This window comes from Oncorhynchus mykiss, chromosome 11 (assembly GCF_057628025.1).
Source record: "Oncorhynchus mykiss isolate SJ-2025 chromosome 11, ASM5762802v1, whole genome shotgun sequence".
Lineage (NCBI taxonomy): Eukaryota > Metazoa > Chordata > Actinopteri > Salmoniformes > Salmonidae > Oncorhynchus > Oncorhynchus mykiss.
This window is the reverse complement of record NC_143032.1, coordinates 15,720,775-15,743,499: the sequence shown is the minus strand read 5'-3', so window position 1 is coordinate 15,743,499 and position 22,725 is coordinate 15,720,775. Positions and strand designations below refer to the sequence as shown.

The following is a 22,725-nucleotide window of genomic DNA, read 5'->3' as shown; positions in this document are numbered from 1 at the left end:
AGGTTCATCTAATTGCATAGGCCTGAGTAACTTCTAGCCTACTGAGCGAAAGAGCCATTTAAATCAAATTAAAGTAAAAACCCAGACTTGTCATGATATGATAGGAGGTACAGTTGTTCACACCACTGGGAGAGAATGTCATTGGAGATGTGGGACAAGACAGTGGTCCCGTGGGAGGAACAAAGTCCCCAGTGGGAAGCAAATAAAGAGCTCACAAATTAACTCCAGGCATAACAAAGCTGTATTTAATTCCCTTGTTAAGGAGCAGAAGAAACCCCTTGTGTTTATTTATATTACATAGTAACAGAATACATATTCATCTTAACTGTTTTTTAAAATCTCATCACATAACACATTCAATATTTCAAAGTTTGTTTCTCATTAAATAGGAACAGAATAAATATTCATTTCTGAATTTCGGTGGCCACAGACCCTCTCTTTCTTAAATGGACATTCAGGCGACTGACTGATGCTTCTCCAGAACCATATTAGACATTCTGTTTTATCACTTCCTTCAGCGCTAACACACACTTCAGTACAGAAAGAGCATTGTTTCCTATATCACATCCCTGTCTAATGAGTCTGCTTGGAACAAAGTTAGTATGAAAATGACATTAAACCCCCCTGCCCTTCATGGACACCAATACCACTGGTCTCCAGTCCTCACCATGTCATACTGTAGTTGTGAACACTGCCTCTGGTGGTAACAGGGTGATACAGCCTGCAGGGAAAGCCAATTGAGATCTAAGCCAGGCTAATGGAGGAAGACACTGATCTGAAAGGATTGGATAGATGTAGAAAATGGATTGAGAGGAGGCTCCACCATTTTGCTTTCACCTAGTCATTCCTTTCAGGTTTGGAGGAAGGAAACTATTACTTAGGTGATAGAAATCAGGCCATGACAGGCACGTTCTCCCAAAGCAGGGGCTTTAAACACAGACATTAGAGCAGGGGTGTTAAACTCATTCCACGGAGGGCCGAGTGTCTGCAGGATTTTGGTTTTCCTTTCAATTAGACAGACCTAGACAACAAGGGTGAGGGGAGTTCCTTACCAATTAATGACCGTAATTCATCCATCAAGTACAATGGTGGAGCAAAAACCCACAGACACTCTGCCCTCCGTGGAATGAGTTTGACACGTGTGAGTTAGAGTAGGGGATGATGATTGAGGAGTTTAGGAGTCTGGGGATAGGGGGGAGAGCGTCCTACAGAACAGATACTCTCCATCTCCCAACAGATGAATTATTCATCAATGCCCAGGAGTAAACAAGAGAACAGCACTATAAAGTTTAAACATTTAACAACGCAAAACGGTCCTTCCATTCCTCCTTCATGTTATTGCATTATTTGCCTGTCTCCCTAACAGACGAGTCCAACTACAAGTGCTTGCTGCTAAATTACCTCACACACTTTTTTGCTTAAGATGTTTCTTTCTGACTTGTGTTACTAATAGTGTCAAAGGCTGAAACTAATTTGAAGAACTATTGGACATCCACCGTGGACCTATGGGGTTCGATGGCTAGGTTTAAAGAGCTGGAACAGGTAGGCAGACATCAACAACATCCTAGGGACCACTGGCCAAGTAAAATGTAATTAAAAAGGTCAAATAGAACCACAATAGCCTTTGTCCAAACACATACACATGATAGAGGACACTTTAAAAAGGGTTGTTGGAGCTTTAAATTGAAGGATTCCAATATTAGCTCTAACTTAATGTTTTCCGCTTAAATGCAACGAGGATGACTCTTCCCAACCCCAAAACACAGGCGGCGGTAGTGACATATTTACACATCGTCAACCAAATCAAATCTACAGAAGCGACTGACTGATTGCTGTAGTCCATTTTGTGACATCACAGCGTATCAGGTGAAAGAGTTTGAGACTGATCAGCAGCGGCTAGCTTTAGTAGCTCTTTAAGCTAAGTGCTATCTGTAAATGTGGACCTCAGAAGCATCGTAACAGAGGCCGAAGAGAAACAAGACAAGAAAATACATTTAAAAAAAACAAAGGTGCTGAAAATAAGTCTAAAAAAAATAACACTTTAATTCTCTGCATTAGCCACCCCCCACCCCTTTGGGTTCTACCATTTCAGAGTGAACACAATTAATATTTCAATGGTAAATTAAAACATTAAAGCGCTATGTACATGTACCGTCCTCTCTGCTCGGGCATGCTCAGTTCGGCCAGCAGGGGGCGAGGTGGAGCCGGTGGTGTTCTGGGGTCAGGGGATTCAAGGGGTCAGGGCAGGGTCAGTCTTGGTGAGCAGGGAGGATGGGCTGCCTGCAGATGGGGCAGGTGTTGTTCTCAGAGAGCCAGCGGTCGATGCAGTGGATGTGGAACTCATGGGCACAGGGCAGGCGGCGCAGCTTGTTCCCTTGGGCATAGTCGTTGATACAGACACTGCAGGCGCGCCCAGCTTCCCCCTCCAGGCTGGCCTGGCCGTAGGTGCGCGTGGCTAGTATGTCAATCTGCTCTTTGGTCAGGCCGCGCGGGTGCTCCTCGTCCTCCTCGTCGTTGAGCAGGAAGAAGTGGGCCAGCCGCAGGATGGGCAGCGTGCCGTTCTCTACCAGGTTGTTTGTGTCCCTGCTCATCGGCCGACCGTCGTCGGGGGTTGGGATTCCACTGTTGTCACTCCCACCTAACCTCCCATGCACTCCTTCTTCCTCCTCATCACCCCCCCCCTCTCTCTCCGTGTCTGTCTCTCCTGCCTGGCCTCCCGCCACAGTTCCACTCTCATTACTGTGGCTATGGTAGGTCTGTGTGGTGTTGGTGTTAGCATTGGGTCCTGCAGGGTCCTGGTGACCGGGAGTACCCTCGGTGGTCTCAGCGTCAGCCTCCGTCTCCATGAGGGAGCTGAGCTCCCCGAAGCCGGTCATGATCTGTCTGAGGATGGAGCGCAGGGCGGTGGAGCTGGGCTCCCCCAATCCAGTCTCACTGATCCTCCTCAGAGGGATCCGGATGGTGCTGACGTAGGTCCGGATCCCGGCCCGCTCCGAGCGGGAGATTGTGCGCCGGAAGCCCCCGCTGTCGCTCTCGAAGGTGACAGTGTTCTCGGCGGCGCGGGCCCGGGAACGGGTTCGGCTGGCGATGCTGTCCCGGTCCCGGTTCTCTCCCGGTCGGATGCGTCGCACCTGCAGATCCAGCATGATGGTGGGGTGGCGCCGCACCCCCCCTGCACCCCCCGACCCGGCCGAGTGTGCCTCTCCCTCCTGCTCACCTGCCTCTGGGCCAGTCTCTGCTAGTACAGCCGGCTCTGACACGGCCTCACCGGTCTCCATGGAGACAGAAGCAGTTCTGTTTCCGAGCTCAGCAGTGTGGCCATTATTAGAGACACCATTTCCATTCCCACCACTAGGAGGCAAGGTAGCCGAGTTAGGGGCGGGGTTTCTCTGAAGAGGGGAGCGGCTGCGTCTCCTAGACGACCGGGAGGTAGTCCCACCTCCTGCTGCAGCCCTGCGGGTCCGGCCGCGAGATCGAGTCCTGCTGCTACGAGGCTCACGCCCCACAGACGCCACCTGGGGGCCAGACTGGGGCGGTACACGGGGGAAGTCCAGGGTAGGAACCCCCTCATCCTGCCCCTCCCCTGGGGAGGAAGCTCTGCTTGGGGGTTGGAGCTGTGGAGGGCTTATTTGATCCTGAAGGATAAGGGGGGTGATGGGGACTGGGGGTGGTGGGAGGTTGAGGGCTGCTGTACCGCTTAGAGCAGTAGGGGGGGGCAGGGGTGTGATGAGGGGTGCGGGAGTCAGAGGGATGGTGGTACTACTGCGTGTACGGCGGATCTGAGCCCTCCTGCCCTGGGTGGCTCGAGGTAAGGGATAGGGGGAGGGCCGGGCAGGGGTGTAGGGGGCAGTGCGTATGGAGGCTGAGGAGGCTGTGGATGGAGGGGGGACAGGGGACAGCTCTGAGGGGTCGGGGGCATCACTGTGCTCCCCTGGCTCTGGCTGCTCATGGTTGATGTTGATCTCCAGGCTGAAGCGGAACTCTCCACTGTTGGGGTTGGTGCGGCTGACCGCGCGCCACGTCTGGTTGCCGCTCTGGCCACTGCGCGTGGCGTTCCCTGTGCGTCGGAAGGTGTTCAGCCACTCCAGCAGTGAGTCGCCGTTAGACGTCTCTGCTCCCGGCTCAGCAGTAGCTATACAGACAGCAGCTCGTTACTGAACTGAGTCAGTTGTAATTATCTAGTAATAGTTTGATCAATAATAAATCAAATGAACTGAGTGAGTATACAGCAGCAATTAGGCCATGAACCTTTTGAGACCCTTAACAATCTGTCAGTTTAGGTTATACAGACCCTTTAGCATTAATTTCCCACAGTAAGCCCATAGAACCACGACCACCGCTATAGCTCTTTATTCCTACCTGCCCCTCCCTCGCTCTCCTCCCCCTCAACGCTGCTCCCCTCCTCCTCTCCGGCCTCAGTGTTCTGTGGGAGTGGTTCAGGGCGGGGTTGAGATGATACACGTTCCTTTGCCCCGTCCAGGCGCTGCCGTAGCTCCTCCGCTGTCACCTCACCTGGGGAACAACATGTCCCCTTTTAGGTCAAGATGGAGGACTTATATGCTTGATTGTCCAGATTCATTTTCAGCCCTTAGTAGCCAACATGAAGCCATTACATTATAAAATGTGATAGTTTTATTACACAACGTGTGTAGGCCTATATTAGGGTGCATTAGCAGGTTTCAGTCTATTGGGTTGGGACAGGGCTGCAGTCCTATGGTTATTGTTTCTCCATGGCATTAATTAGCGCCACTAATTGGATAAGGCAGGGATGGGCAACTCCAGTCCTCAGGGGCCGGAGTGGTCACACCTTTCCTCCATCTCTAGAAAACACAGCTGATTAAACTAATTTAATTTTAAATTGAAGATCATGATTAGTTGATTATTAGAGTCAGGTGTGCTGGAGGGGCAAAAGTGTGAGACCAATCAGGACACTGAAGGACTGGAGTTGCCTATCCCGTGGTTGTCCTGGTACAAATTAGCCAGTTATTTAAAAACAATGAGGAAAACCAGCAGACACTGCTGCCCTGGAGCTATGCAACCCTGCGTTAGGGGTTCTAGTGAAGTTAGGTGTACTAGGTTCCTCTCACCAGGTGTGCCCAGTAGGTTGCTATCTCTCATAAGGCGGTACTCTTCCTCACTCAGCTCGTTGATGAAGTGATAGTACGCCTCCTCCCTTCGAAGACGCTCTGCCTGACGCCGCCGCTCGTCTCGCCCGCTAGGAGGGTCCATCACCATGGAATCCGCTGTGGCACACAGAGGGCGGTAGGTGGGGTGTCAAATGTGGAACACCTGGCTGGAACTTACCTGGGTACTGCTTTAGTAATACATCCATCATTCAATCATTAAGTTGAGATCACGGATATTTTGATTCTATACAACTGTCAAACATGGATGAGAACGAGACTTTACAGACCTTCCAATTCCCTGGGGAAAAACCTCAGGTCAGTTTTTTTTTAACGATCAATGCAATTGTGACATTACCACATCAGACACCTTCACATAAACCATGTCAAAACAACACTATCCATTCTGCTGTGGGATGAGACATGGCCAGTAAGAGGTCGGCTGAGACATTGCTCTGCGTAATTGCGGACTATTCTTTGGGTGCTGAAAGTCGTTTTTATCAACTTCATTTTATGTGACTGAGCTCTACTCCGCCCGCACTAGTAGCTGATCAACTACTTAGTAAATCGGCTACAAAAATCAAACCTGAGATCCGACATCTAGCAGGCTAACCTTCTTAGATTCAGAAACCTCCACAACAGCATCGATGGCACACCAATAGACCGCAATGAATATTCAGTTGGCAACAATCATGCCATTTAGAGAAATATTCCAGCCTCTACAAAACATGCCATGTTGGAGAACACAGGAGAAAGGACCAAAAAACTGACGCTAGTGTCATCCTACTAGCTACCAATCACCGACGCAGGAACGATCACACAGCCACGTCGGAGGAGGGACATGACAAAGAATAGTCGGGCTCCATGTAAGTTCACTATGTAGAGGACAAAAAAATCGTCCCCTAACCATTGCAACAGAAATATATAAGCGTCTCCAACTAATAAAAATCTTCACACCTATACGCCGGTTTCACATTGCCTTTCAAAGCGGCGAGCTGTCATTTTGAATGCGCAACGCATTTGTTAGTTGTCGCCAGCTAGCTATCTGGTGAAAGGTTTCGCCAACAAATAAGACAATTATTTTAACGAGTAACACACGAACTGAGTGCATACAATACTCAACCTAAACATAGTTTTTTAGCTCGAGAATATGGAGTTGACAACAAAATGTAGAGGTATTTTTGTACCTGACACAGCAGCTGTAATATCGACGCGTTTGCTTCCCTCTCCGCTCTAATTACAATGTAGCCAAGATGGGACCAACTGTGCTACACTTCTCACTGTTCGATCAAAGACCAGCAGTGTCATATTAGTTCCTACCTTACGAAACGGCACGACTACATTATTAAAAGGTGCAGATTATAACAGATAATTGTTGTGTCAAAATCAATCTATTCATTTGTGTTTAATTGTGAAGAGGACTGTTTTCAATTTGAAACAGGTTCTTTTTCACAAATGTATTTTACATTACCACGCAGTTGATCATTTTCTCCAAGCAGTCTGAAGGTAAATATATGAATAGATAGCAATGACATTCCCCCCCCGTTTTTCAATGTCCGTGCGCATATCTTGACTCATCTTTATGCCTTTTTATTAGACGCCAGAATTATCTAATTTTGGATATCCAACATCAGATAATGATTAAGGAGTGGCATAATTGTCATGAAATGTGTAGAGGAAACACTTGAACTGGCTTCAGAGATGCCAGCACCAAAGTTCTGATCATAAAACGTGATGATTTTGTGTGAATAGTACAATTTGTATCCCCTTCACGTTACAAAGAGTTAAAATCCACGTGGTGTTCTAAACATATAGCCCGTCCATTTCTGTGCAATAACGACATTTTACGACAGTGCCGTGCGTGGGTTTTCAGTTCTCCAGAGTGATACCGGCTGGAGAAACGCAGTAGCAAGATAATACAAGAGAACGGGGAAGCTAGTTTTACTGCCCATACCTGGCCCGTCGTCGCCGATAAGAAACCTGCGTCTTCTCTGGTAAACATAAACCTAGCCGTTAAATGTGGAAATAGGGCTGAGGAGAGAGCGACGCGAAGGAAGGCAACAACAAATTCTAACTGGGGTTGTGAAGTAAGTTGCCTCCCAAGCGGCGCTTTAAAAGGAAGCAGAAGATAATTGACCTAAACCACAGAGAGAATGGACTACGATTTCAAAGTGATGCTGACCGGAGAGAGAGAACGTGTCGAGGACCTGTTTGAATACGAGGGATGCAAAGTGGGAAGAGGCACCTACGGTCATGTATACAAAGCAAAGAGAAAAGATGGGTGAGTTGATAATGAGAGCCAGTAAGGCCCTCAGGTCCACTAGTCTCCCAATAAAACAACTCGGTCTGTCTTGGTTGCACTTGTTTTCAAGGCCCCCTCTCCGTTACACCTATTTGTAACTCGTAGTACGAGGAACATTTTAAAGAACCAACTGAATAAACTCAGTACGTCATAGCACTTGGAGAACAGGGGCTCGAGTTCCATGACAAAGCTGATTTGAGCAGTGACATCAGTGGCCCAGCACTTTATTTTATTGAACCTTTATTTAACCAGACAAGTCAGTTAAGAACAAGTTCGTATTTGCAATAACGGCCCTCCAAAAAGCCTCCTACGGGGGCTGGGATTAACAATACAATTAAAATAAAACACGATAAGAGAGACCTAAAACAACATAGCATGGTAGCAACACATGACAGCAACATGGTAGCAGCACAAAACATGGTACAAACATTATTGGGCACAGACAACAGCACAAAAGGCAAAGAAGGTAGAGAACAATGCATCACGCGTCGCAGCCACAACTTTCAGTAACTAACAGCTGTGCAATGTTAGCTAAATCCACCAGCTAACCTTGCTGTATTGTAGTTAGTATGCTAGTATAATGCATTTCAAATCCGGTATAGTTTTAAAATGACGCCTGCGCTCGCAGATGAAACGGAACAGAGCGGGGGATGTTGTAACAACATTGTATGTGGGGTATTGCAGTCATCAAGCAAGTCTAGCTCCAAACAGAATAACGAGGATATTTTTGTATCAAATTATGCCGTATCATTTTTTTGCATTTCGAGATATAATATTTTCGCAGTAATATGAACAAACTGAGAGAAGTAGGCCAGCCTTTGTGTGATAGCCTATTACAGACGCAGCCAAGCAAGTCAGGGGCAGGTGCAGTCGCGCGCAGGGAATGTTTGGTTTGGCGGGTTTGAGGTGTCTGGATCGGTCTGGCTACACAATACATAATAATGGATTTACAGAAAGCAGTTTTATCACCGTGTGCTTTACATTGTATGGCACTTTACAAGCACTTTACATTGTATGGAGGAATCTCACCCCCTCTAATAATAGAAGGAAAGTGTTTCAAATCTCAAAAGGAGGGACATTAAATGTATACAGGTATTCTGCATGGATTAACACAGTGAAGAGGCCCCCTTCATATAGATGAGATGGACATGATAATAAAAGTGATCCTTCTATTGGCCATGTTACTCTCTTTACTATCATGTCTTTTCTCCCTAGTATGTAGTGTGGAATAGAAAACTATGCTGTAGGGTGTGCTGTAGGGATGCATAGATGTGAAATTTTGGCCGATACTGATATCTGATATTTTACATTTTAGTGTCCTTTTTTTAAGCATTCTAGTACAGTTAAATAGTTAACACACACGGACATAGCGGTCTAAGGCACTGCATCTCAGTGCAAGAGGTGTCACTACAGTCCCTGGTTCGAATCCAGGCTGTATCACATCCGGCCGTGATTGAGAGTCCCATAGGGCAGCACACAATTGGCCCAGCGTTGGCCGTGGTAGGCAGTCATTGTAAATAAGAATTTGTTCTTAACTTACTTGCCTAGTTAAATAAAGGTTATACACACACCATACCACACTGACCAAAAAGTTATTTTGTTGGCATTTACGTATGCCCCCATTACCTGTAAAACATAATCAAACCTATTTTATTCACTTACTTGCTGTGCTGTTTCGTTGTTAATTTGTTCAGTCGTTTCATTCTCAAACAGGATTTCATCACACATGTCAAGCAGTGAAGTTTCAGCTCTGTCTGTCTGTGGCCTCTCTTCCTCGGTGCGCACTGTCACTTTGTCCGTTTCCATCTTGTCCAGCTGTGTCTGTCACATTTCATGTAAACCCTGTTTCTTGCCTGCATCGAAGTAGCGGTCCTTGTTCCTAGCATCGAGCATGGTGGCGACACGGTAAAGAGGCTCAGAGAGAATACCACCGAATCACTTGTTCACAGCCTCGAGTACTTTTGTAAAGTTAACCCCACGGTCTGTCTGCAGTTTTGTTGAGCAGGCGTTTCAGTGCCATGACAGAGGGTTAGCTTATTTCTCCAGTCAGTTGTTCAAATGGTGCTAAGTGTGTTCATGTTATCAAATGCCATTGAAATGGCAGCAGCGGTATGAGAACCAGCACATTCTTGAGCATGCAATACGGCTCTCCTCAGTACGAAATCCTCGTTGACCCACTGCTGTCAGACTCCGCATGATCATGGGGCTGCCATCGCTGGTCCAAATGTCAGTCGTGAAGCTAATAGCAGTGACGCCCATATCAAGTAGTATAATGAATTCCATTATCTTGGCGTTAATGGATTTCGCCTTTGTTGTCTCGCTGAAATGTTCTTAGTCTTTCAAATGACTGCTCAACTTGAACTTGTTTAATTGTTAGAAGTGTGCGCTGTGTATTTTTCTGCTTTTGTTCTGTATAGCTCAGTTTTTTTCGTGGCGTCATTACGTAATCTACCTATGTTATACGTACGCACGTCAGCTTTGACATCGGTTTTGCACATCAACGTTAAGCTAGACCGCAGGCCGATGCCGGCGTTTTTAGATAATATCGTCCTATTCCGATATCGTGCATCCATACTATGCTATTGTCTCATGACCAAGTAAAAGGGTTATTTCTGTTGATAGAAGTGTTTTACTGTGGTCTAATTATTTGAGGCTGCAGAATGTTATGATTGACGGTCTCTGTCTGCCAATAATAAGTGAGATGATGGGTGTTAGTTTTCCCTACAGCCTATTAACCTTGGAGCTTATGCAATCTCACCAATTCTCAGGCCGTTATTTCAAAATGGAGTAAAAGCACTAAAACTTGCAAACAATGTTATTCTATACATGTCTCGATTACGTTTTCTCTTCAACCAAAGATGTTTTGAATTTTTTTTTAAATGGGCTAGACTAATTTATGTAGACCAATGCTGAGAACCATTGTAATGCAATTCATAGCCTAAATAGTAATGTCCAATAAATTATTAAAAATACTAGAATATATGGGTTTTGAGCAATCCCCAAATTAGTTTGTTTTTCTATTCTGGTTTAATTACCTTAGGCTCTTAATTGCATAGACCTATTGCATAGACCTAGTTTGACACAACATTTTTTTATTGCATTGAACGTTTTAGCCTAAACATGTTAGTGTCTGGCTGAGACAAAAACCACTGCAGATGTATCCAAGAATGTAGACCATATCATTGCCATTTCAGCCAGGCAATGTTGTTTATTCCAGTTTTCCCATTGTCTTAAGTGTATTGTTCTTTTCTTGCTCCCTTCATAAATTATTACCAGTGAAAGGACTGGTTAGGTTTATGCTATTACAATAAAGGTATTTTATACAGAGGCCATGAAGGAAAAGAGCTAATTTCAGACTGCAGACACCCTGTCCCAATACAGCCATAACCTAGACTGGTGGTCTGGTCCAGTCCTCCTGGCCCCATCCTAGTCTGGTGGTCTGGTCCAGTCCTCCTGGCCCCATCCTAGCCTGGTGGTCTGGTCCAGTCCTCCTGGCCCCATCCTAGCCTGGAGGTCTAGTCCAGTCCTCCTGGCCCCATCCTAGCCTGGTGGTCTGGTCCAGTCCTCCTGGCCCCATCCTAGTCTGATGGTCTAGTCCAGTCCTCCTGGCCCCATCCTAGCCTGGTGGTCTAGTCCAGTCCTCCTGGCCCCATCCTAGACTGGTGGTCTGGTCCAGTCCTCCTGGCCCCATCCTAGTCTGGTGGTCTGGTACAGTCCTCCTGGCCCCATCCTAGTCTGGTGGTCTGGTCCAGTCCTCCTGGCCCCATCCTAGTCTGGTGGTCTGGTACAGTCCTCGTTGGCCCCATCCTAGTCTGGTAGTCTGGTCCAGTCCTCCTCACCCCATCCTAGTCTGGTGGTCTGGTCCAGTCCTCCTGGCCCCATCCTAGACTGGTGGTCTGGTCCAGTCCTCCTGGCCCCATCCTAGTCTGGTGGTCTGGTACAGTCCTCCTGGCCCCATCCTAGTCTGGTAGTCTGGTCCAGTCCTCCTCACCCCATCCTAGTCTGGTGGTCTGGTCCAGTCCTCCTGGCCCCATCCTAGTCTGGTGGTCTGGTCCAGTCCTCCTGGCCCCATCCTAGTAGTCAGGTGGTCTGGTCCTCCTGGCCCCATCCTAGACTGGTGGTCTGGTCCAGTCCTCCTGGCTCCATCCTAGTCTGGTGGTCTGGTCCAGTCCTCCTGGCCCCATCCTAGTCTGGTGGTCTGGTCCAGTCCTCCTGGCCCCATCCTAGTCTGGTGGTCTGGTCCAGTCCTCCTGGCCCCATCCTAGTCAGGTGGTCTAGTCCAGTCCTCCTGGCCCCATCCTAGCCTGGTGGTCTAGTCCAGTCCTCCTGGCCCCATCCTAGACTGGTGGTCTGGTCCAGTCCTCCTGGCTCCATCCTAGTCTAGTGGTCTGGTCCAGTCCTCCTGGCCCCATCCTAGTCTGGTGGTCTGGTCCAGTCCTCCTGGCCCCATCCTAGTCGGGTGGTCTGGTCCAGTCCTCCTGGCCCCATCCTAGTCTGGTGGTCTGGTCCAGTCCTCCTCACCCCATCCTAGACTGGTGGTCTGGTCCAGTCCTCCTGGCCCCATCCTAGTCTGGTGGTCTGGTCCAGTCCTCCTGGCCCCATCCTAGTCGGGTGGTCTGGTCCAGTCCTCCTGGCCCCATCCTAGACTGGTGGTCTGGTCCAGTCCTCCTGGCCCCATCCTAGACTGGTGGTCTGGTCCAGTCCTCCTGGCCCCATCCTAGACTGGTGGTCTGGTCCAGTCCTCCTGGCCCCATCCTAGACTGGTGGTCTGGTCCAGTCCTCCTGGCCCCATCCTAGACTGGTGGTCTGGTCCAGTCCTCCTGGCCCCATCCTAGACTGGTGGTCTGGTCCAGTCCTCCTGGCCCCATCCTAGTCTGGTGGTCTAGTCCAGTCCTCCTGGCCCCATCCTAGCCTGGAGGTCTAGTCCAGTCCTCCTGGCCCCATCCTAGCCTGGTGGTCTGGTCCAGTCCTCCTGGCCCCATCCTAGTCTGGTGGTCTAGTCTAGTCCACCCTCCTGGTCCAGTCTTCCTGGCCCCATCCTAGTAGTCTGGTGGTCTGATCCTCCTGGCCCCATCCTAGTAGTCTGGTGGTCTGGTCCTCCTGGCCCCATCCTAGTAGTCTGGTGGTCTGGTCCTCCTGGCCCCATCCTAGTAGTCTGGTGGTCTGGTCCTCCTGGCCCCATCCTGGCTCCATCCTAGTAGTCTGGTCCTCCTGGCCCCATCCTAGTAGTCTGGTGGTCTGATCCTCCTGGCCCCATCCTGGCTCCATCCTAGTAGTCTGGTCCTCCTGGCCCCATCCTGGCCCCATCCTAGTCTGGTGGTCTAGTCCAGTCCTCCTGGCCCCATCCTAGTCCAACCCCATCCAATCCAGTCTAAACTCATCAAGTGGAGTCCAGATCATCCATGTTTTGTTTAATCCAGCCCAGATCCTTTACTGTAACTGGACCCTCAGGACACAAATCAGACCCACCAAGCAGCGGGTCTAAAACATGGCCAGACTGACTGGTGGTTGCAACCGTGTTTTAACCAGCCCTAAGTGTGCAAAGATGTTTGTGTTTATTGTAGGAGATTGCTGTTTACGAGCCTCTCATGCCCTCATTTGTTCTACTGGAGTTGAAACATGGCCCGAGGAGGCACAAAGAGCAGTTTATGAGATGATTTGGGCCGGATGGAGGGGTGGGGTTTGTACTAGTGAGGGGCTAACCTAACTTTGTGTGTCCCTTGCCAGCTGCCATAGTATGTTTCCCCTCTACTGTATGGGGGTGAGCTTGATTATATGACATAAATCTGGAGAAAATTTAAGCATTTTGCCCTCTCAGCCACTCATGTACCACCAACTGCCAGCTGGCCTCTGTGTCTCAGTGTAGCAAGGCCCCATGGGAACTGTAGTGAACTTTGGTTGATGCTGTATATTTTTCTGTCTTCAGGAAGGATGATAAGGACTACGCCCTCAAGCAGATTGAAGGCACTGGCATCTCCATGTCGGCCTGCAGAGAGATTGCAGTAAGTGTGTTGTTTAGTTCAAGAGCAGACATCCCATAATGTCTGTGTGAATGAATGTTTCTTCTTCTAGTTACTGCGGGAGCTGAAGCATCCTAATGTGATCTCACTGCAGAAGGTGTTCCTGTCACACGCAGACCGCAAAGTCTGGCTGCTCTTCGACTATGCTGAGCATGATCTCTGGGTAATACACACACACACACACACCGGTTTGGGGACGAACGGATTAAAAACCAATTGTAATCAGTAACGTTACCAGTAATAGTAATCAGATTAAATACTTTTGAAAAATGAAATGATTCATTCTAGGATTACTTTTAAAATGTTTGCGTGAAAAAAAAATCATTGACACCTTTCTGTTTTCTCAATGGCATTTAAATCAGCATTGAACAAATTGTCAAATTTAAGGTCCTGCCTGAGAGAGTCTGACCACAAGTCCGAGACCACTATGATGACACATCAAATGCACTTGATGGATTGTGGGAAAAGAGCAGGAATAGGCTTTTGTTGGCTACAGTCCAAGCTATGTCTTCCAATGGTACGACTGCTGTCGACATCCAAAGATTATCCAACTTGAATAAAAGCTTGGCGGTAAGGGCCATACAGATATCATTAGTGTTGATATCTACATAGAGCAATGATGTGAATCACACTGCTGCTCTCTCATTTAGCTGTTTGCGCCTCATGTATTGTGATTGTTGTGGATGGCTGTTCACAAATGTATATGTGTATTATTTTTTTTACCCAATAATGGTTGAATTGAAGAATAAGCTGTCTATCAATCTGTTTTTGCAACCAGTGAACAGCCAGTGAAAATATGCAACAGCTGCTTTGTGCTTATGGGGGAAAAAGTTAGAGGGAGTTCCTCCCTTCTAAACTACTCTGTGGTGTTGTGCTCCATACTGTCAAAAACGAGTTTACTTTAAGAAGACCACGAGTGGGGCTTTTATTGCTCAATCTCATTTGTGCTGATAAAAAAAAACACGCCTAACAGACACAATTTTGATAGACTTAAACCTCTGCAAATTATATAGATATCAGCATTTCAATGAGAGCAGCATTTTTTTTCAGCTCGACGCAATGAGCCCAATCAGTCCTCCATGACAACAAAATCATAAACAACAAAGTAAGCTAATAAGTTGTTAGTTTTTGGGTTATGCTCAGGTAAAACCATTTGGATAATCTATAATTATAAGTCTTATTGTTGAAGATCAAGGTTTATTACATTATTTGGAATGACTGGAAATCTGACACTTTTTATTTTTTATGTAAAGATTAAGCCTAATCATATTATCTGTAGTAGAAAGCAATGGGTTAGAAGAAGCCTACATAACCAACCCATAAAGTAAAATGCAACGTCCATTTATGGCCAGCTATGTAATCTCTAACATTGTTTTATCCTGCAATGGATGTCGTTCAGTTGGCAATATTCATTTTTGTCTCCTTCTAATGCCTCTAAGGGGAAAGTAATCTAAAAGTAACGGAATGATTTGCATGAACACTCACAGATTTTGTATCTGATACACCCATCCACACTATAAACACACACACACACACACGTGCACATTTGTTTTTACATTTACACACTTGTTTAAATCCATTGACCCAGACATTGACAACACACAATAATGATGCTCCCTCTCTCCACAGCACATCATAAAATTCCACAGGGCGTCCAAGGCTAATAAGAAGCCCCTGCAACTGCCCAGGGGGATGGTCAAGTCCCTGCTCTACCAGATCCTGGACGGCATCCATTACTTACACGCCAACTGGGTCCTACACAGAGACCTGGTGAGGGACAGGGGAGAGGGTGGTGAGGGACCTGGTGAGGGACCTGGTGAGGGACCTGGTGAGGGACCTGGTGAGGGACCTGGTGAGGGACCTGGTGAGGGACCTGGTGAGGGACCTGGTGAGGGACCTGGTGAGAGGACAGGGGAGAGGACAGGGGAGAGGGTAGGGAGGAGAAGGTAGGGAGGCAAGGAAGGCGAGTGCATCCTTTTCCTGCATGCTAACTGGGGCCTACACAGAGACCTGGGCCTTTTCTCAATTGGATTTGCTCAACTCCTGCGTCCTCTCTCCTCCGTCTCTCGCCTCCTTTTGAAAAATGTCAAAGGTAATTGACAGGTGGCGAGCAGAGGGAACGTGAACGAAAATGTGCCTGTATTAAATTAGATTCTCTCCATTTGTGCTTCATCAGGCAAATTACCTTTACAGGTGTGGAATCCCAAAATAAATGTAAAGTGATAATAAATGTTGCCTGTCCTGCAAGACATTTTTATAGATAAAAGGATAAGTAGCATATACATTTTAAATGTTTGCCTGCTCTTCTCCTCGTAAGCAAAAACTGCTTCGGGGGGGGGGGTCAAATATAAAAACTCTTCTGTGAATGACTGGTGGGATACTCATGCCTATCGTCGATGAAAGGAGGCTATCGAAGAGGAGAGGACACTCCTCCATTCACCTAACTAATTGACACTCTCCTCAACCACTTATCAGTTTCCGGGTCACGGAGGACAGACTTTTGCCCAAATGAGAAAGGCCTTTGTGTGAGAGAGAGGGGGAGTGTGGGGGGAGAGTGGGCATCCACTAACTGCTTCCTACAGAGACCTGATGAAAGTGTGGGATGAGGAAGGGGGAATAGGGGAGCAAAGGGGGGAAAATGGAGGGATGCAGGAAATGGAACAGTGGCTGAGCACTGTATAGTTGACCTGGTGGAGGAAATGGAGGTGCCTGGCATGCTTCTCTCTGAGATGTGAGTTTCATTGTTACGCCACCAGAGGGTAGCATTGACACTACCTGAACCATTCATATGTTATTCAGCATAACGCGGCCAAACTAATCTTAATTCCTCTCGTTTGTGTATCAGTGTGGGTATTAGGATAATGGAAGTAAATATTTGGGTGATATTAACTGTTAATCTGTTTTTCCCCAGAAACCTGCAAACATCCTAGTGATGGGGGAGGGGCCGGAGAGGGGTCGAGTAAAGATTGGTACGATGGCGGTTGTTTTGGTTTTTTCAGCATAATGCTTTGTCTACATAGACTGGCTATAGTTTATTCACTGGTCATTACACACTATTTGAGCGTTATACTACATTATCATATTATTATGTGGATTATTTATTTATTGTGTGTTGCTGTACAGCGGACATGGGCTTTGCCCGCCTCTTTAACTCACCACTGAAGCCTTTAGCAGATCTGGACCCTGTGGTGGTCACCTTCTGGTACAGGGCACCAGAGCTACTGCTAGGTGCCAGGCACTACACCAAAGCCATCGGTGAGAACGACCACGGGGTGGGTGGGTGGGTGGGTGTGCTGTGTACCAAGAGCTGAACTTCTGAGCTATTCTTCCACCATCCTAGGATAATTACTGTTGTGTGTGTGTGTGTGTGTGTGTGTGTGTGTGTGCATATTTGTGCGAGCATGTTCAAGTGGGTGTGTGGGCGTGGTTTAGAACACACTGTGATATCCAGGGCTCTGTCATATTGTCATATCCAGGGCTCTGTCATATTGTCATATCCAGGGCTCTGTCACACGGTCATATTTTACAAGGAGCACATGTGCTCCTAAATTGAAAAATGTAGGAGCACAAAGAAATTTAGGTGCAGATTGAGAAATATTCGATGTATTGATGAATTGCCAGCAATTACTAAATACAATTATTTTCCCCTAGGCACTGGTGGCTAAAATAAAAATATTTCGGGTCATATGAAACCAAATTGGTAGCACTGTAGAGCCCTGATATCTCTAATCCTCCCTGTGCATCTGTCAGACATTTGGGCGATTGGCTGCATCTTTGCCGAGCTGTTGACGTCTGAGCCCATCTTCCACTGTCGCCAAGAGGACATCAAGACCAGTAACCCCTACCACCACGACCAGCTGGACCGCATCTTCAACGTCATGGGCTTCCCCGCTGGTGAGAGAGCTGGGCTGGGGCAGGGCCTTTCCTCCTTTAGATCCACCACACACAGGCCACAAAATCAGCATGTAGAGGCTGAGAATACTTAAAAACTGGCTCTGGATTAAGAGGGTTGTCCATGAGTGCTGGGGACTCATAACTTATCAGGACATGCCTATGTGCATTGAAATGGTCGCTCGTACAGTATGTGTTAAATTATTAACCTTCCATCTGAATTCTCAATAGTATGTAGTACTATTAGTACACAGCATGTCGTTTTTAGAAAGTGGTCGGCAAGACAGATTTTGGACATTTTTGACGTGTGTATTATGAACCTGCCTGGCAAATAGGGATATATATAATAATACTGAAGAACAAGAGTGTAATTAAACCATGACTAGGCACAGTTCTATTCTGGCCTGGCTTGTATGAGCCCAAAGCAATCTGTCTGTCCTGTACAAGCACTCACTGACAGTCTGAGGATGTAATCCTCAGAGAAGCACTCACTGACACAGTCTGATGATGTAATCCTCAGAGAAGGACTGGGAAGACATCAAGAAGATGCCGGAGCACTCCACTCTGATGAAAGACTTCAGGAGGAACACGTGAGTGGCTTTCTGCCAGCTCTGAACAAGATCATTTATATCATTGTAATAATAGATTTGTCTTCTCATCCAAACTGAAGTGACGTGGTCTGGTATACAAACTGAAATATGTTCGTATATCACAGGTATACAAACTGAAATATGTTCGTATATCACAGGTATACAAACTGAAATATGTTCGTATATCACAGGTATACAAACTGAAATATGTTCGTATATCACAGGTATACAAACTGCAGCCTTATAAAATACATGGAGAAACACAAAGTCAAACCAGACAGCAAAGCATTCCACTTGGTGAGTTGAAATGAGTTTTCTCAGTCTAACATTGCCTGAACGTTGTTGTTACATAGCATTCTTCAGTCTGACGTTGTATAAACGTTCCCTCTGTTTTATTCATGCTCTAACGTTTGTGTGTGTAGCTCCAGAAGCTGCTGACTATGGACCCGATCCGCAGGATCACATCTGAGCAGGCCATGCAGGACCCTTACTTCCTGGAGGAACCACTGCCCACCTCAGAGTGAGTCAGGACTCTAATAGAACTTTAGAACATATTTATTACAACATCTGTAACACATGTACAGTGCATTCTGGAAAGTAATCAAACCCATTTTTCCACATTTGTTACATTACAGCCTTATTCTAAAATATATATTTTTAAATTTGCCTCCTCAATCTACATGCAGTACCCCATAATGACAAAGCAAAAACAGGTTTTTAGACATTTTCACATTTACATAAGTATTCATACCCTTTACTCAGTACCTTGTTGAAGCACATTTGGCAGCAATTACAGCCTCAAGTTTTTGTGGGTAACACACTACAAGCTTGGTACACCTGTATTTGGGGAGTTTCTCTCATTCTTCTCTGCAGATCCTCTCAAGCTCTGTCAGGTTGGATGGAGAGCGTTGATGTACAGCTATTTTCAGGTCTCTCCAGAGACGGTTTAAGCCCGGGCTCTGGCTGGGCCACTCAAGGACATTCAGAGACTTGAGTCTTGGCTGTGTGCTTACGATCGTTGTCCTGTTGGAAAGTGAACGTTCACAACAGTCTGTGGTCCTGAGAGCTCTGGAGCAGGTTTTCATCAAGGATCTCTCTGTACTTTGCTCTGTTCATCTCTCCCTCGATCCTGACTGGTCTCCCAGTCCCTGCCGCTGAAAAACATCTCAACAGCTTGATGCTGCCACCACCATGCTTCACCATAGGGATGAAGCCAGGTTTCCTCCAGACGTGACGCTTGGCATTCAGGCCAAAGAGTTCAATCTTGGTATCAAATCAAAGTTTATTTGTCACGTGCGCCGAATACAACAGGTGTAGACTTTACAGTGAAATGCTTACTCACAAGCCCTAACCAACAGTGCTATTTTTATGTAAAAAATTGGTATTAGGTGAACAATAGAAAAGTAAATAAATAAAACGGTGAATATAACAGTAACGAGGCTATATATAGGCACCAGTTAGTCAGGCTAATTGAGGTAAAATGTACATGTAGGTATAGTTAAAGTGACGATGCATAGATGATAAAACAGAGTAGCAACAGTGTAAAAGGAGGGGGGGGGCACAATGTAAATAGTCCTGGTAGCTATTTGATTTCCTGTTCTGGAGTCTTATAGCTTGGGGGTAAAAGCTGTTGAAAAACCTTTTAGACTTGGTGCTCTGTTACCGCTTGCCGTGTGGTAGCAGTGATGCAACCAGTCAGGATGCTCTTGATGTTGCAGCTGTAGAACCTTTTGAGGATCTCAGGACCCATGCCAAATCTTTTCAGTCTCCTGAGGGGGAATAGTCTTTGTCATGCCCTCTTTACAACTGTCTTGGTGTGTTTGGACCATTCTAGTTTGTTGGTGATGTGGACACCGAGGAACTTGAAGGTCTCAACCTGCTCCACTACAGCGCCATCGATGACAATGGGGGCGTGCTCGGTCCTCCTTTTCCTGTAGTCCTCAATCATCTCCTTTTGTCTTGATTACGTTGAGGGAGAGGTTGTTGTCCTGGCACCACACGGCCAGATCCCTGACCACCTCCCTATAGGCTGTCGTGGCAGATGTGTTGTTACCTACCCTCACCATCTGTGGGATCCTGAAGTCCAGGATCCAGTTGCAGAGGGAGGTGTGTAGTCCCAGGATCCTTTGCTTAGTGATGAGCTTTGAGGGCACTTTAGTGTTGAATGCTGAGATGTAGTCAATGAACAGCATTCTCACGTAGGTGTTCCTTTTGTCCAGGTGGGAAAGGGCAGTGTTGAGTGCAATAGAGATTGCTGCATCTGTGGATCTGTTTGGGTGGTATGCATATTGGAGTGGGTCTAGGATTTCTGGGATAATGCTGTTGATGTGAGCTATGACCAGCCTTTCAAAGCACTTCATGGCTACAGACGTGAGCGCTACAGGTCAGTAGTTGCCTGAGACTAGCCGCCCTAACAGCTGATGGAACTGAGGAGTATTTCTGTCTGTAATTATGGCCTTTTTGTGGAGAAACTCATTCTGATTGGCTGGGCCTGGCTTCAAGTGGGTGGACCTATGCCCTCCCAGGCCCACCCATGGCAGCGTCCCTGCCCAGTCATGTGAAATCCATAGATTAGGGCCTAATTAATTTTTCAATCGACTGATTTACTTTGAACTGTAACTCAGTAAAATCATTGAAATAGTTGAGTTTTATATTTTTGTTCAGTGTATATATTAAAACAACTAAAACATTATTACTACATGTAATACAACAAAACCCCTTACTACATATATTGCATTATAACAAATGTATTACATGTCTGGAGTGATGTGGTCCTATACCCTGTAAGATAAGTGGTGTGTTTGTCTCAGTGTGTTTGCAGGCTGCCAGATCCCATACCCCAAGAGGGAGTTCCTGACAGAGGAGGAACCAGAGGATAAGGCAGAGAAAGTCAGAAATGTGTGTGCCTCTTAGCTTTACATTTGGGTCAAAAATATATGTTATATTTATACGTGTATTTTTTTATCGACAGAGTAAAGGTTTAAAGGGAGCATTTTGAGTGTATTTCCAGTGTGTGGTTGATGAAGCCTTGGGTGTCTTTTAATATTCCAGAAGAACCAGCAGCAGGGGAACAACCACACCAACGGGGCGGGACATACTGGTAACCCTGACAACAGCCACGCACAGGGCCCTCCCCTAAAGAAGGTGCGAGTGGTCCCGCCCGTCACTACCTCAAGTGGCCTCATTATGACCTCAGACTACCAGGTAGGGGTAGTCTCACATACGTACATACATACATACAAACAAAGCAGCTACTATATAACATAGCAATACTATATACTCATCAAAATCATGCTATCCCACCAAATCATAACTAATCAGACTATTTACAATTTGGTATCTTATCTCTCTCTCAGCGCTCCAATCCACATGCTGCCTACCAGAACCCCGGACCAAGCACATCACTGCCCCAAAACAGCATTGGATACTCCTCTACCTCCCAGCAGCCCCCGCAGTACTCACACCAGACCCACCGCTACTGACCCCTGACCCAGCCCTCGCCTGGCCCACTAGGGAGAATGTACTGAGGGAGGTGGGTGTGTCCATGGCAATACCTGCCCCTCCCCCCACATTTAACCCACCGGTCCACCATCACTGCAGTAGTCCGTTAGCCCAGTATGAAATACAATGAGCCCATCCTGAAAATTACAACTTCAACCATGAGCAACACATGGAGACTAAACCACAAAACTAGATGGAGAAGAACGGATGCTGTCAGTTGGTTCTTCCCTTGTTCCTTACGCTCTTCGTCGCTGTGTCTATGAGCATTATAAAGTTAACCTTCAGAACTGGTACTTAACAAAAGCCACAACATGACAAGCAAACAAAAGGTGGCTTCATTTGCAGTAAAGGCCACCCAGGGTGTTACCCACTCCCTCCTTTCCTTCTCACCACCTCCACCAAAGCTCTCCCCCTTTCCAGCCAGATCCCCTCTTCCTGTTGAAGCTTCGATCAGACTAAAGCTGCTATGTGACTGCCAGCATCGACAGAGTACATGCCCCTCTGTCCTCCTGTCGGTCTTTCTTCTTGTCTGTCTGTCCTCCCTTCCGAGGGCGTCTTTGCTGGGGACCGAACTGAGCTGCTGACAGGAGCATGCTGGGAGTTTATGGGCCCCATCCACAGCTCTTGTTGGGGGTGTAATTGAGACAAAAACAGGAAAAAGGAAAAAAAATGACAAAAGAAAAAATACTTGATATTAGTAGTTTCTAATTGAATCTGTTTTCCTTGGTTTTCACTGACTGTTTAAAAAAAGCACGTGGCGAAGCAGCTTCCGTTGGCCTGAGAGAGCAGCTGTTTTTATCGCTGTGGGCAAAACCTTAGAACTTCATCATTACAAAACCAACCAATCGTGTGGAGGACGGCATATGGAACATGTATTGTATTTAAATATTTTACATGAAGCAAGTATACTGACAATAAAAAGTGGAAATGTTAACATTGGAGTTGGGGGTTTCTCTTCTTTGTCTCTGTGTTAGCCTGGAAAATGGAAAAATAACGTTTGTTCTCTTCCAGGAATAGAACAGTGTCTTCAATAATGGAACAATCCCAGTCCATCCTACTTTTTCTCTCCGAGGTCTGTCTTTACTCGTTCACTGCCCTCGTTTACTGCCCTCTCTATCTCTGTCTTACTTTCTCACATTCACACTCTCACTCTAGTCTGCACCCTTTGCCCTCATCAGTCATCTGTCAGTTACTAAAGCTGCTAGAATGGAACCAGTCTAGCGCTATCATTAAACCAGATACCGCCAAGTTTAATTTGCTCCCCAAAACACCTTTAAAAACACCCTAAACCTTTGTTA

The 22,725-nt window shown here is 46.7% G+C and overlaps 2 protein-coding genes across 4 annotated transcripts; one reads left to right on the top strand and one right to left on the bottom strand.

Annotated features, from left to right (window-relative positions):
• Positions 1–223: 223 nt before the first annotated feature.
• On the bottom strand, positions 224–6,370 carry rnf6 (ring finger protein (C3H2C3 type) 6). The gene is made up of 4 exons (XM_021620293.3): positions 6,311–6,370; positions 5,088–5,243; positions 4,360–4,512; positions 224–4,132 (listed from the first exon to the last, which is right to left on the bottom strand). The coding sequence occupies exons 2-4, from the start codon at positions 5,233–5,235 to the stop codon at positions 2,250–2,252; spliced, it is 2,184 nt and encodes a 727-aa protein (XP_021475968.3). The 5' UTR covers positions 5,236–5,243; positions 6,311–6,370; the 3' UTR covers positions 224–2,249.
• On the top strand, positions 5,219–22,361 carry cdk8 (cyclin dependent kinase 8). 3 transcript variants are annotated; one of them, XM_036934999.2, is made up of 13 exons: positions 5,219–5,262; positions 13,352–13,427; positions 13,498–13,608; positions 15,075–15,215; positions 16,357–16,414; positions 16,569–16,700; positions 17,196–17,339; positions 17,857–17,926; positions 18,151–18,223; positions 18,349–18,446; positions 20,737–20,824; positions 20,978–21,130; positions 21,283–22,361. In XM_036934999.2, exons 1-13 carry the CDS (start codon positions 5,234–5,236, stop codon positions 21,406–21,408), a joined length of 1,299 nt encoding a protein of 432 aa, XP_036790894.1. In that variant the 5' UTR covers positions 5,219–5,233; the 3' UTR covers positions 21,409–22,361. The 3 variants fall into 3 exon arrangements, with proteins under 3 accessions (XP_036790894.1, XP_090045658.1, XP_021475970.1); XM_090189532.1 differs by lacking the exon at positions 5,219–5,262 and adding an exon at positions 7,126–7,404 and having other exon boundaries at positions 13,540–13,608; XM_021620295.3 differs by lacking the exon at positions 5,219–5,262 and adding an exon at positions 7,126–7,404.
• The last annotated feature ends 364 nt before the right edge of the window (positions 22,362–22,725 follow it).